At 46.0% G+C, this 12234-nt stretch overlaps 1 protein-coding gene across 1 annotated transcript in view; it reads left to right on the top strand.

Moving 5' to 3' along the window:
- The window catches only part of LOC307080209 (PDZ domain-containing RING finger protein 4), a gene marked incomplete at both ends in the record, with an annotated part of 49585 nt that overhangs the window by 20411 nt on the left and 16940 nt on the right, over positions 1 to 12234 (top strand). The window contains 2 exons of the mRNA XM_079742846.1: positions 7385 to 7638; positions 11153 to 11255. Of these exons, the coding sequence (XP_079598972.1) occupies positions 7385 to 7638; positions 11153 to 11255 (357 nt within the window). The remainder of the gene's footprint in view (positions 1 to 7384; positions 7639 to 11152; positions 11256 to 12234) is intronic.

The following is a 12234-nucleotide window of genomic DNA, read 5'->3' as shown; positions in this document are numbered from 1 at the left end:
GTGTGTGCGCATGTGTTCGATGCCCATTCGCACTCTCTTGTTTGGTTTTAAATTTGTTTTATCTTGCTCAGTGTTATTCTTTCTGTTTATTTTACCGACATGTGTGGTTGTGTCTGTGTGTGTTTGTGGAAGTGAGACTGTGTGAATAGTTGTGTGTGTGTGCATTTGTGTTTGTGTGGAACTGAGGTGTGAATAGGTGTGTGTGTGTGTGTGTGTATGTGTGTATGTGTGTGTGTTTGTGTATGTGGAAGTGAGACTGTGTGACTAGGTGTGTGTGTGTGTGTGTGTGTGTGTGTGTGTGTGTGTGTGTGTGTGTGTGTGTGTGCGTGTGTGTGTGTGTGTGTGCGGAAGTGAGACTGCGTGACTAGGTGAGTGTGTTTGTGTGTGAACACCTGCACCTATTTCGGTCCCAGCGCAGAGAGGATCACGGAGGGCTGCCTATCTCCCCCGACCTGGAGGAGCAGATTTGATTCGAGCCAGGACATTAAGCCCAGATAATGCAGCCATGACCAGTAGAGGGGCCCCCCCCCAATCCCCTACCACACTCCCAGCCCACATCGCCCACCCACACAGCCGACACAGTACTGCTGGCCGGTTGAAGATAGCTACGAGCATTACCTCCTCACAATCTATCGGCTACCAACACATTTACCATTCAGTCATTTCGGAGTCGTTTCCATCCAGTTGTGAATTACACCGAGTTGGAAGATGCAGCAGGGCATCTTGCTGGGGGGATAGCTACCGCTAGACGGCGGACAATGGAGTCTCAACCCGGCGTCATTCCCCTGGAACACCCTGAAGGCAGATTATATTCCAGCGGTGACCGCTGGATCCCTCGCCTTGGTTTTCTCCTTCTCAGTTGCCCTTGTGCTGAGCCATAATCTTCCTAATGAAGCGTTTTGCAACCGTTGCAATGAATTGCAGTCTAAAAATGAAAAGGCAGGGACCAACCGGCTGTGCGTTATGCAAGAACAAAATGAGCTCAGGCGGTCGGTCGTTCGGAGGAGGAGGGAAACGGCGCCCGAGTTCATCAAATGTTGTGGCAGTATTACACCTTGAAAGAAGCGGCTCGCTTCTCCCTTTAATGTGAATGATCGCCGCAGGGCCTTTGCGGGAAGGGTGTGTTTTATGTGGTTGAAGGGGTTAATGGAAGCCTGTTAAGTTTGGTTCATGTAGGAGGGGGGTGAGCATGTCAGATTTCCCCAGTGGCTCTCTCGCTCCCTCTTTTTCTTCTTCAAGTTCCGTTTCATTGGAGAAGTGTGTGGAGTTGCCTCAACTGGGAAGCAGGCTGTCAGGGTTGATTTATGTAGTCGTAAGGGTCTCACATCGTGTGGTTCGACCGCAATCTGTATTTTATTCTGACACTTATTGAAATGAGACATTTCTGTGTGTGGGGGTGGGGGGGGGGGAAGCCGGAGAGGAATCAGCCCCAGACCTTCATTTTCTAATCCGGGGAAGAGACGGTTCAGAACACATTCCGGGCCTTGAGCGATTTTCGTCTCCCCTCTGGAAGTGTTAAATGTCGCGACTTTACTCTCCGTGTACCTGCCTTTGTGGATTGGTGTCAGAGATTGTAACTGCTAATTCATTTCCCTGTGCATTCATAACAGGGAGTTGGGTACTGGTGTGTTTTGACTACAGTAGCCAAGCTATTATTTTTAAACACTGCGATTGCAGGTTTTTTTATCGAGATATTAAAGCTGCAATATGCAAAACATTTTTGGTTCGGAGTGTACTTTAAAACACAACAGCGAGGAGCGAGGTTGTTCGAAGTTTAGTCGAGGCCAGCTTGAAATAGACAATCTTGCATCTCGTCGCTTCAACCATGCTCTGCCTGTCTTCTCAACAGGCAGCCCCCTTCTCCATGCCATATTGTCCTGCAGCGATGTACTGATGTCTGCGTTCTGTAATGAGCGGGAGGGGAAAGAATAAGCACGCATGCATGTCAAAGCCATGCAGAAACGCTTTCTGTGAAAATAACAATGCTGTCGGCTTCCGTCCTGAAGGGGTTCCCATAAGGTACCTCTTTATGGGGGAAATCCGAATCTGTTCCTTGAAAGCCACACTCTATTATCCAGGTGGACCAGTTAACAGTGAGCCGGCTCCTATCTGCAGGGCACAGCTGTTGCAGCCAGGCATTCCTTCCCCTCGCCTCCCCTATCTGCCTCCATCTATATTGCCGATGTCTCACCGCAGGTCGCTTCCCATTCCGCTCGCTCCCTCTTCTCATTGTCCAAAAAGGTTACACGCTACGGGGCTAGCGAGACCCTGTCCGGCGGCGCTGTCTTTACCTGGAAGCTTGTATTAGCAGCGTGCTCCTGAGACCGGTTGACCTACATGCTAAGACTCCTCTCGCTGTCTTGCCTCAATACTTAACACCTGACAAGCCTGCCACTCAAAGCAGCGGGAAGGCACACAGGAGATAAAGGCTCTGAGTGATGGCGGGAGTGAAGTGCGGCACACACAGAATTCAAGGTTATAAATGTGCGTCGGTAAGTACCAGACTCTGATGCTCTTTCTAATGCTTTTTCCGCACTGAAAGCCTTTTTCCACTCCCCTTGCCGAGTGAATAAAATCCCCTTGCTCTGTGGCCTTCGACGGGGCTAAACATGCACGTGCAGATCGCTTTTACAAAGACAAATACCTTTGCGACTACTCAAGCGTAAAACACATTTCATTAAAATGCAGCCTGCGCACACGCAAGCATGTGTGTGTCTGTTAGTGTGTATGTATGTGTGTGTGAATGACACAACCGTGGACGCCATTAAAATGGCGTATGTGGTTAATTTGAAAGCCTAAGAAGAGCGAGCATAAGAGCTTATGGCATATTAACAGTTGTGCCCGGAGCAGTGCACTTTCTTCCCTCCTCCTTCACAGAGGAAGAAGCCCATCCATCACCTCTATCTGCTGGAGGGCAACGCTGTAGTGCACACTTCCTGCCAGGGAGAGAAGCCCTCCATTCCCAGCTGGCCCGGCTTGGGCCCAGGGTGTGAGGTTGACATCTGGGCAGATAAACTATTCCCTCACTTCACTACCATAGTCACTACATCGTGCCCTTGGTCCACAGAGATATGGAAGTGTGCTGTGCTCGGGGGGAGGTCGATAAGACAGAAAAGCACAAACGTAGCAGTCGCGCTAATCTTGAGCTACCTTATTTTGTACCCCTTTACTTTTTATCATGCTGCCAGCCTTCCTTTTGCCTTGTGGTCCGCAAATAAGATCAGGCATTGAGGGGGATGGCTTTCCTCTGCCATCTGTGACTCTGATCGCCATGGCGATATTGTGGCTTATTTTTATAAGTGTTAAGCTAACAAGGTAGTTGGGTTTGCTTTTGCTTTCCTTTTTTCCTGAGACCGCACCTCCGAAACAACCGATGCAGAAAAAGAGGCCCTTTGACAACTGTGGGGGAGATTTTGTGTTCCTAGCAGAGGAATCCAACAGTATACAAGATTGGATTTATTTGGTCAATATGTGCCTCAGTCACAGAGAAACAGAGAGGAGGAAGGCGTCTTTCTCCTCTTCCCTCAGTTTCACTCCACTACACCAGTGTGTTGTGCGAAAGGCTTTCTCCGGTCTCCGGGGTGGAGATTCACTGGGAACACATTGCTCTGGCGAGCTGTCGTGGATCCGTGAGCAAGCAGACACCAGATGTGGCTCAGTCCAGAATCACCATGGCTTCCCAGAGGCCTGTTCGCATCCAACTGCTCTGATATCCCTCAGTCTATAAATTCATGAATACATGAATACATGCCATTTGGTCTATGCTTTTATCCAAAGTGTCTCGCGATAACATTCTTAGCACTAGGAGCCCCTTTGGGAATGAAAACGCCTGACCCAAGGCAAAGTCAATGCCGTACACGACCAGTAATGACCTCCACAGCACCCTGCTATCTCAGAATGGCGGCTGTAAGGTAGAACCATAACCATTTGGTAAATCTCCATCGCCTTTGACGAATTGGCTCCGGGAAAAGGGATAATCTCTGTGGACACATAATGCAAAGGTTGAGCGAGATTTAGGAAATGTGAAGCAGTCACAAACCTCGAGTGAGTGAACAATATTGCTTCTAAATAATGAGTCGGGAACAGATTTTGTTTTCCGTGCGTGTGTTGAGTGAATCAATTTGGATTTGCGGGCCATTCAGTGTGTACACACACTGAACCGGATAGTTGGCTTCTGAAACGGTTTCATCTTCATCTTCGGCGGTCTGTGCATTTTGTAGAATGCCTTTTTTTCCCCTTTTTCTTTACAGATTGAACTCTTGGCTTGGATACGAGATGCAAAAATTCACACTCTACTCCACTCCATCGTTTTCTGACTAATGTCTATATTAATGGGGAGTGAGGCGGTGGCAAAACATGGACCCACCACAATGCGTCAAATGTTAAGTACGTCTCATCTGCTCCATGGCATATTAAGCCAACCTCCTAGTGACTCCCGGAAAGCCCTTCCCATCTGTCCATATTGAATGTAGCGTACACACAGAAGTACACACAGAGCTTCTATTTGGCCCGGTGGGTTTAAATGGATAGATCTGCCAACACCTGAAAATAACTGAGACAGCTCCAATTCTCCAGCTCACGTGCTTGAGTGGGGCTACTTGTTATTCCTCTGTTGATTGGGAATTAATTGTTCCATCTGGCTCTTGTGAAGCTAAACGATATAGAGACTTACAAAAAAAAGAAAGAAAGAAAAAAAAAGAATCTTCCCTTCCTCCCTCCCTTCCTCCTTCCCTTCCTCCCTCCCTTCCTGCCTTCTCTTGCTGATGGCTGTGCCTCCTTGTTCCATGTGTTACCACATGCGTAGCTAGCGAACAGCAAGTCTTGGAGGAGGAGGAGGACAGCCGAGCACAGTATGCACCAGAGGGATTGCCGGGGAATTTGATCATTTTTCCCCAGGACTGTCATACACCATAGGCAGCCTCATTTGTCTAGTCCCGGTCCTTTGTTTCCACCAGGCTAGCAAGAGAGAGAGAGAGAGGGACGAATATATAAAGAAAGAGAGAGAGAGAAATAGCCTTGACCAAAGCAACGATATTAGCTAATTATTACTTTTCTTTGAAGACAGTGCTTTAATACAATGCTCACACAGCAGCATTTAACAAATGCTGAGTGCGCAAAATATAAAAAAATTGGCCGCCAGTGAAATAATGGGGAAAGGAGGCAGGTCGGGGAGAGGAAAAGGAAGAGGAAGGGGGAGAGAAACGACAGGCGGCATGGCGTCGTATTTTTCCCTCCAAATTGCCCCCAAGGCGTGGGTGTGCGAGGGGCTGTTGACCCAGTTTATCTTCTTCTCCCGGGTGATTAATGCTCGCTGGGCGCCCAGCAGAGGGTCACACACCGGGAAGGCCGGGGAGCAGAGCACCGCACGGTGGGGAGGCCCGGGTAATGGCCGGGAGCCCGGCGCTGGGAGCCCATTACCTTGTGGAGGTCGGGGGTAGTCAACATGCACTACCGGGGAAAAAGCCAGGAAATACGTTAAGGTGGCCGACTACTGCCCTTTTACTGAATCCCCTCTGAGCTTAGAGATTGTTAGGAGACCAAACTCTACACGTTTTGTTTATCATTTTTTTATTTTCACAGGTTTTTTTTCTGGGGGAATCTTGTGCTATTTATCTTGTGCGTTGTTCAGTGATTCTGACCTTAAGGGTGAAAAATATAACATAAATTCTTATTAACTGCTGTTTGGAAAGTATGTTGTGTAAAGAAACGTACATAGGGAAAGCTAGGAAATCTTTCTTCCGAGGTAAATGCAGTAATTTGGATAAACTTGTTTATATTCGTTTTTTACCTATTCATATTAAAGTCAGTTGCATTGCTAGTTCATCACAGTTCAGCTCCATCTTCCAGACTGAATGGCATATTATGTTGTGAATGTGTGGCTATTGAAATATTAGTTGAATACAAGCTCCATACACTCAGTTATGAAAACTAAATAACCCGTCTCTATCGAAGCCCACGGTTAGCCAGGGCATTTCTAAAGTGCATTAACAAGAGTCCCATTCACCCTGCCAGAGGTACTTCAGCAGATCACAAAAAAATCGGCCCACTTTGCCAATCCCCAAAGTGGGCTACCGGTTTTCATTTCACTCGATATAACTTCTGCATTTTAAACAGGATTCACAGTTCCAGTTTGGAAATGCTACTCCTTTTTTGAGTTTCACGGCCTTGGTATATATTTGCCACGGCAGACAGTGTTTATTTTCATTATTTGATTATTTTCATCCAACATGCACTGTTAACAAATTTCCCTCCCTCCCAACATATCACTTTTAAATACGAGTCCAGAAGTGATTGCGCTGTGTCTGCAATTTTTTCTGTGCCTATCTAAATTGTAATCTCGACCTTCATAATTGAACCCAAAGCAGATTCTCGAAGGTGTGCGAGGGCTATAGTTCTTTCTCTTTTCCAGAGCAATTACTCTGTCTAAACGAAGCAGTGATTCTTGTTAATGTATCGGGGAGCCACGCTGCAAATGGTTTTCACTCTTCCAGCGAGCACTATGTGTGGAGCCCTGCCTGAAGGCTTATTTTCTGCTATTAATTCAGAATGAACCAATGATAAACCAATGTTACATCCAATGTAGTACATATATATATATATACATTTTCCTTCGAACTTTGTGATGTGGAAAGAGATTAAGTCGCTCAGGATTGAAAAGTTTCTTTGACAGTCATGATGAGAACAAATGTATACAGTTATATGTATATATTCATATTTAAAATAGTTTCATATGTAAAAGAAGGTAATGCCATCACATGTATTTTTCATGAATGTCCTCTTGAGAAACATTCAAAAGTAATGAGCAGGGTCAGGCCCTATCCACCCTAAAGTCGATAGTATACCTTGAACGTTGTGTTTAACCTCTATAAAACTAGCTAAAAAGGCCAGGATGCACTCCATACCGAAAGATACAGGGTTTGCAGTGCAAAGGAAAGAAATCCCTTTCTACAAAACTGGTCACTCTTAAATCGCATTTATTTCTTGCCGGTCTGTCCAAGGGGAGACCCTGTGCAAAGACTGGAAATAAAACTAGAAACACAAGAAAAATGTACCCTGAGATGGATGTTTATTTTTGCCTCTTGTCTTTCTCTTCCACCTCCTCCTCCTCCTCCTCCTCCTCCTCCTCCTCCACCTCCTTCTGCTCCAACACCTCCTCCTCCTCCTCCACCTCCTCCTCCAACTTCTGCTCCAACACCTCCTCCTCCTCCTCCACCACCTCCTCCTCCTTCACCCCCTCCTGCTCCTCCTCCTCCTCCTCCTCCTCCTCCTCCTCCTCCTCCATCTCCTCCACCACCTCCTCCTCCTCCTCCTCCTCCTGCTCCTCCTGCTCCTCCTCCTCCTCCACCTCCATCTCCTTCACCACCTCCTCCTCCTCCCCTTGCAGGTTAACGGCAAGGAGCTCTCTAAGTCGTGCCATGAGGGCCCGGTGGAGGCCTTCTGCAGTGCCAAGGAGCCCATGGTGGTGCAGGTCATCCGCCGGAGCCCTGGCGGCTGCCCCCACGGCCTCCCTCAGGAAATCCACGTGGTGGACGTCTGCACTCAGACCGACATCACCTTCGAGCACATCATGGCGCTGGCCAAGCTGCGACCTACGACCCCTCCCGTGCCTGACATCTGTCCCTTCCTGCTCTCGGACAGGTACTGAGCTTCAGATATAGGACGCATTGGGAAGCGTCTTATCATAGCTAGCTTTGTTGTATACGGGGAACGGGTTAACCTCGTAATTGTAAGTGCTTGGCACTTGGTTCTATGAACATCCTTACTGTACCGACAGTGATATGGTGTTTATCTTTCTTCTGGCAAATATACTTATGCAAGTCGCTTTGGATAAAAGCAAAGCCTGAATGTAGATTTAAATGTTAATGTTAATGGAACTGACCTTGTGTCGTTACTGTCCATCCTCACTGTTGGAGGATGGACTCTCTCAGGGATTTCCTCAGGGTTTTCCCTCTTGAGGGCCGGCGTTTACCCACAGGGCTTCTCAATAGACCCCTTCAGACTGAGTTCTCGTCGGAGGACAGGCACAAGAGTCGTTCACAATACTTATTATGGGTCTGCTCTGTTTTTTGTATCAGGCTCAGGTAGCAGAGCTATCTTGGCTGGTTTAACCTTAAACATGTTCCCTGGTCGTCAAATGTGAAGAGCCATAATTAGTGTTATGAGCGACACCTGTGGTTGTCCTACGATGACTCCTCAGTGAAGAGGTTCCATCCCCAGCTTGAAGGACAGAATCATGCCTTTGTCCCACTGGTAATACATTTAAAATAGGGTGTGTTCATCACAATGCATCATGGGATTATATGTTGGGGCGATGTCGCCGAGGCTCCGTTGCTTCAAAAAATGGAGACGTTCGTTGCGATGTGACGTCGCAACGTGCGAGCCCGATACAATACATTTGTAAAGGGAAGGTAGTGTTGGTTCAAAATGATTCAACCTTAATATTATTCAACCTGTGTCATTCAAAAAGCAACTAAATACAACTAAATTATTTAAAAAAAAAGGAATACTAGAAAACAGCTCAGCAAGTTCCTATAAAAGTGATAGAAAACTAAAGTACAGCCTTAAAGATGAGCAGTGACTCTGAAAGCGGAGATTGTTCAAATTGAAAGAGGATATGAAAAAGTGCGCTGGATGTATGTTCTGCCGTTGTGTTTTGGTGTCGGTACAGCGATGCATAAACAATCCACAGCGCCCTCCATCACACTTCAGAATGGATTGAGGACGCCTTGCCTCCTCAATATTAATATTGCTCCTGCTGTGACTCCCGCTCTGAATGTTATGCGTTCTCTTTGTGTTGAGTAAATCCTTCCTCCTATATCATTCCTCTCCCCACATTATTGTTGTTTGGAGGTAACCAACTGCAGTCCTATTAAATATTATATTCCCATTTCCTCTGGTGCGTTAAATCTGAAAGCACACTATACCCCTGGGTTTACCCGGGTTTGATTGGCACTAAGGAAACGGCCCTCGCTGCAAAAGAAAGCGTAAGGACAGAAAACCAAGAATAAATATGATATTATAATGTGTATAATGTGTTTGGTGTCGACGCCGACCCATAAGAAAATGTAATTGTCGCTTCAAACCTAAGAGTATGGTATATAATTCCATATTTAATAAGAGGTATATATCAAAGGCTTTGCGCGACACAGAAAAACAAAAACCTGTGCTTCAAAATCTCTAAGTCCTTGAAATGAAGGCTGATCCCACTTTACTGAGCTTCCAGAATCCCCGGAGGGACTTTGTTTGTTTGGAAAAACAACAGAAAACCAAACCCAGTTCATTAGTTTCCCATTTTTGACTCCTTTGCTCTTAATGCTTTTCATCTCTGCGGAGTTTGATATTGTGAAGGAGGAAAAGTCATCTGTGAGGAGTATTAGGGTTTCTTATTTAGTGATTTTTTTGTGTGCCACAGAGAACAAGGCATATGAAGGAAACCATAATGAGTTCCAGAGAGGAGCAGAGGAGCTTCTTGCCAAAACCGAGACAAATAAATGAAGATTTCTCCTCTTAAATCAATATCCAGCAGACTTTCTAAATAGATTTTAGAATATATTGTATTTGTAATTTTACAGATATTGCTCCTTCACAATGAATGTTCGTAATTATTAAAGAACATGGTATTGCTCGATGTTACGACAATGAGATGTGTTTGCGCTGGTCATTACGCGGTCACTGTGCATCTCTCTAAGCCTGTGGGTTACCCTCTGACCTCTTCTACCTTAACCTCATCATCCTTCTGGTTCATAACTCGCGGGAGAATTCCCCACAGAGCCAACGTTTAATAATGTGAGCTGCTTGCTGCTGTATCCATTTTGTCTCATGGTAGGTTTACTAGGTGATTAAAGCAAATGGGCTAATAAAATAAGTAGGCAACACAGTGTATCACACACACACACTGAGACACACACTCGGGGGTTTCTCTCTCTCTCTCTCTCTCTCTCTCTCTCTCTCTCTCTCTCTCTCTCTCTTGCCCGCCCGCCCTCAGGCCATGCCCCAAATGTAATCAATGTGTGCCATAAAACACACACACACACACACATTTCCCTCCCTGCCTCAGAGATCAGGTGTGTAACCGCAAAGTAACCGTACATTTTATAGATATAACAAATGTTTGCGGGCTGTCATCTTTTGTGACGCCACTATAAACCTTTTGAAATCATATTCTCTTCTGCCAAAGATGTTACGACGTGTGATATCAAACACATTACAATTTATACGGCTTATATATAGCTTTGACATTTACCAGTCACCGGTATTGTTCTTTGTGGAAAACTGTTTTGAGAAAGAAGCGGCCGAATTCGGTCGACTGATCAGCGTGTCAGATAGGGGGCTGAGGACGTCTGTCATCGCACTCCAACTGAATGGAATTATTTATTTATTAGCGCTCACATGATCGTGTGGGGCATTAAAGCCCATTGTCACGGGAGGCGTGGGCAATTATGTTTTTTTGTCTTGTGAGTGAGTGTAAAATAATAGATTTACTCCACGCAATGTGTGTGTGTGTGTGTGTGTGTGTGTGTGTGGGTGGGCGGGTGGGTTGGGGGGGGTCTGTGATGGTCTGTCAATAGGACGGGAGCAACTGAAGAGGATATATACAGTACAGTGATTCACAAAGGAGCCTGCTTTTATCACACACACACACACACACTGCACAGCCATTGAAATCACAATAAGCTGACACAATGCTTTATGCTTCGGAATATGCAGAGGACAAAGGCAAGCGAAATACTGACATTTCAAGGTACTCATCATGTGAGAAAGATTGGCAGAGCTCTGTCTCCGTTCTATATCCTAAACCATCTTTCTCTTTCTTTCTCTCTCAAACTGTTGGAAGTGAAAGTTATGCTATTTTTTTTTGGGGGGGGGGTTTAAAAATGCGACATAAGTACTATGGAAAGATGGACAACCTGGACACAGTCAACAAACAATGGTACTATTATAATGCATTTTGTTGAAGCAAAGATGGATAACTCTTTTTCAACTGGACTAGCATAACAGGAATAAGTTTGAGCAGCTTGCAAATAGGAAAGTTGAGCTGTCACAAAAATGTGTTTTGTATTTAAAACTTTCTCCCTCACTCTCTGTCGCCATTTCTCGCTCTCTCTTCATCCCCTTCTCTCTCCCTCTCTCGTGTCCTCTTTCCCCCTGTCAGCTGTCATTCGCTCCACGCGATGGACCAAGAATACTATGAAGGCACAGACTACCTCTCCCCCCTTCCAGCCGACGGAGAGAGGACAGAGGAGTTTGAGTATGAGGTAAAACCAAAACCACAGCCAAGCTCTATCACCCGCCGCAATTCTAACCCCAAAAAAGCTATCCCTAGCACTGACGCTTACTCTACCATGCTTCATGCTTCACGCTGACCCTACCCTAATGGGGTCCATTGACACCCCATTATACCTCAGACGAACACTACATTCTAAACTCCCGCCACACAAGGTCATGCGATTGTAAATGTACAGGTTCAGAGTGAGATGTGGGTACAGAAATACCTACATTCACCTTTCATACACACACACGCATCAGCATGCACATATAGCATGACAGCAGGGTGCTGCTTGAACAAATCTGATGGGGAAAGATATGGGGGGGGCAAGTGTTATACAACTGCATATAAGCTATAATGATCATCACACCCGCTCCCATCATAACTCTCATACCTTCTCATTCACACTGTGTTAGGAACCAATGGCAGCAGTGCGCCACATAACAAAGAACCTGAACCATTTCTATCTGTCTTCACCACAGCTCTCGCTGGCCGATCCAACTGAACTGTGTGCTGACGTGTTTAGTCCTTTCCTTTGTGATAAAAACCCACTGGTGTTAAGGAGCATAGTTCCTCATTCTTTGGTTGTGACTAATGGAGTTGAGCTCTGGCTGGTTGGGCAGTGTTCTTGGACAAGTCGTTCTTCTAGTATTCTTTGTTTTGTTTTAATCCTGGATTCTCCCACTGAGTAAATACTCTGCCTGCAATTGGATCCACAATGCACAACCTTACAGTGTTGTAATTGGAATCCAAGTGGAATAACATGAGCACTTCCTGTGGAAACTGCGATTGTGTGAACCGACTTGGGAACACACAAACACACACACAGACACAATCACGCTCACACAATCCCCAATATATGCCAATCAATAGCAAGCGATCCCCAGCGTGCTGATGTGATGGGTGCGAAGCTACATCCCCCACCTCCTCCGTCCCTGAGTAATATCCTGAAGACTTGGATGCCTGCC

Source organism: Pollachius pollachius (genome assembly GCF_949987615.1).
Source record: "Pollachius pollachius genome assembly, chromosome: 9".
In the NCBI taxonomy this organism is placed as follows: domain Eukaryota; kingdom Metazoa; phylum Chordata; class Actinopteri; order Gadiformes; family Gadidae; genus Pollachius; species Pollachius pollachius.
Note: the sequence above shows the minus strand (reverse complement) of the source record. Positions and strands in the feature narration are given on the sequence as shown.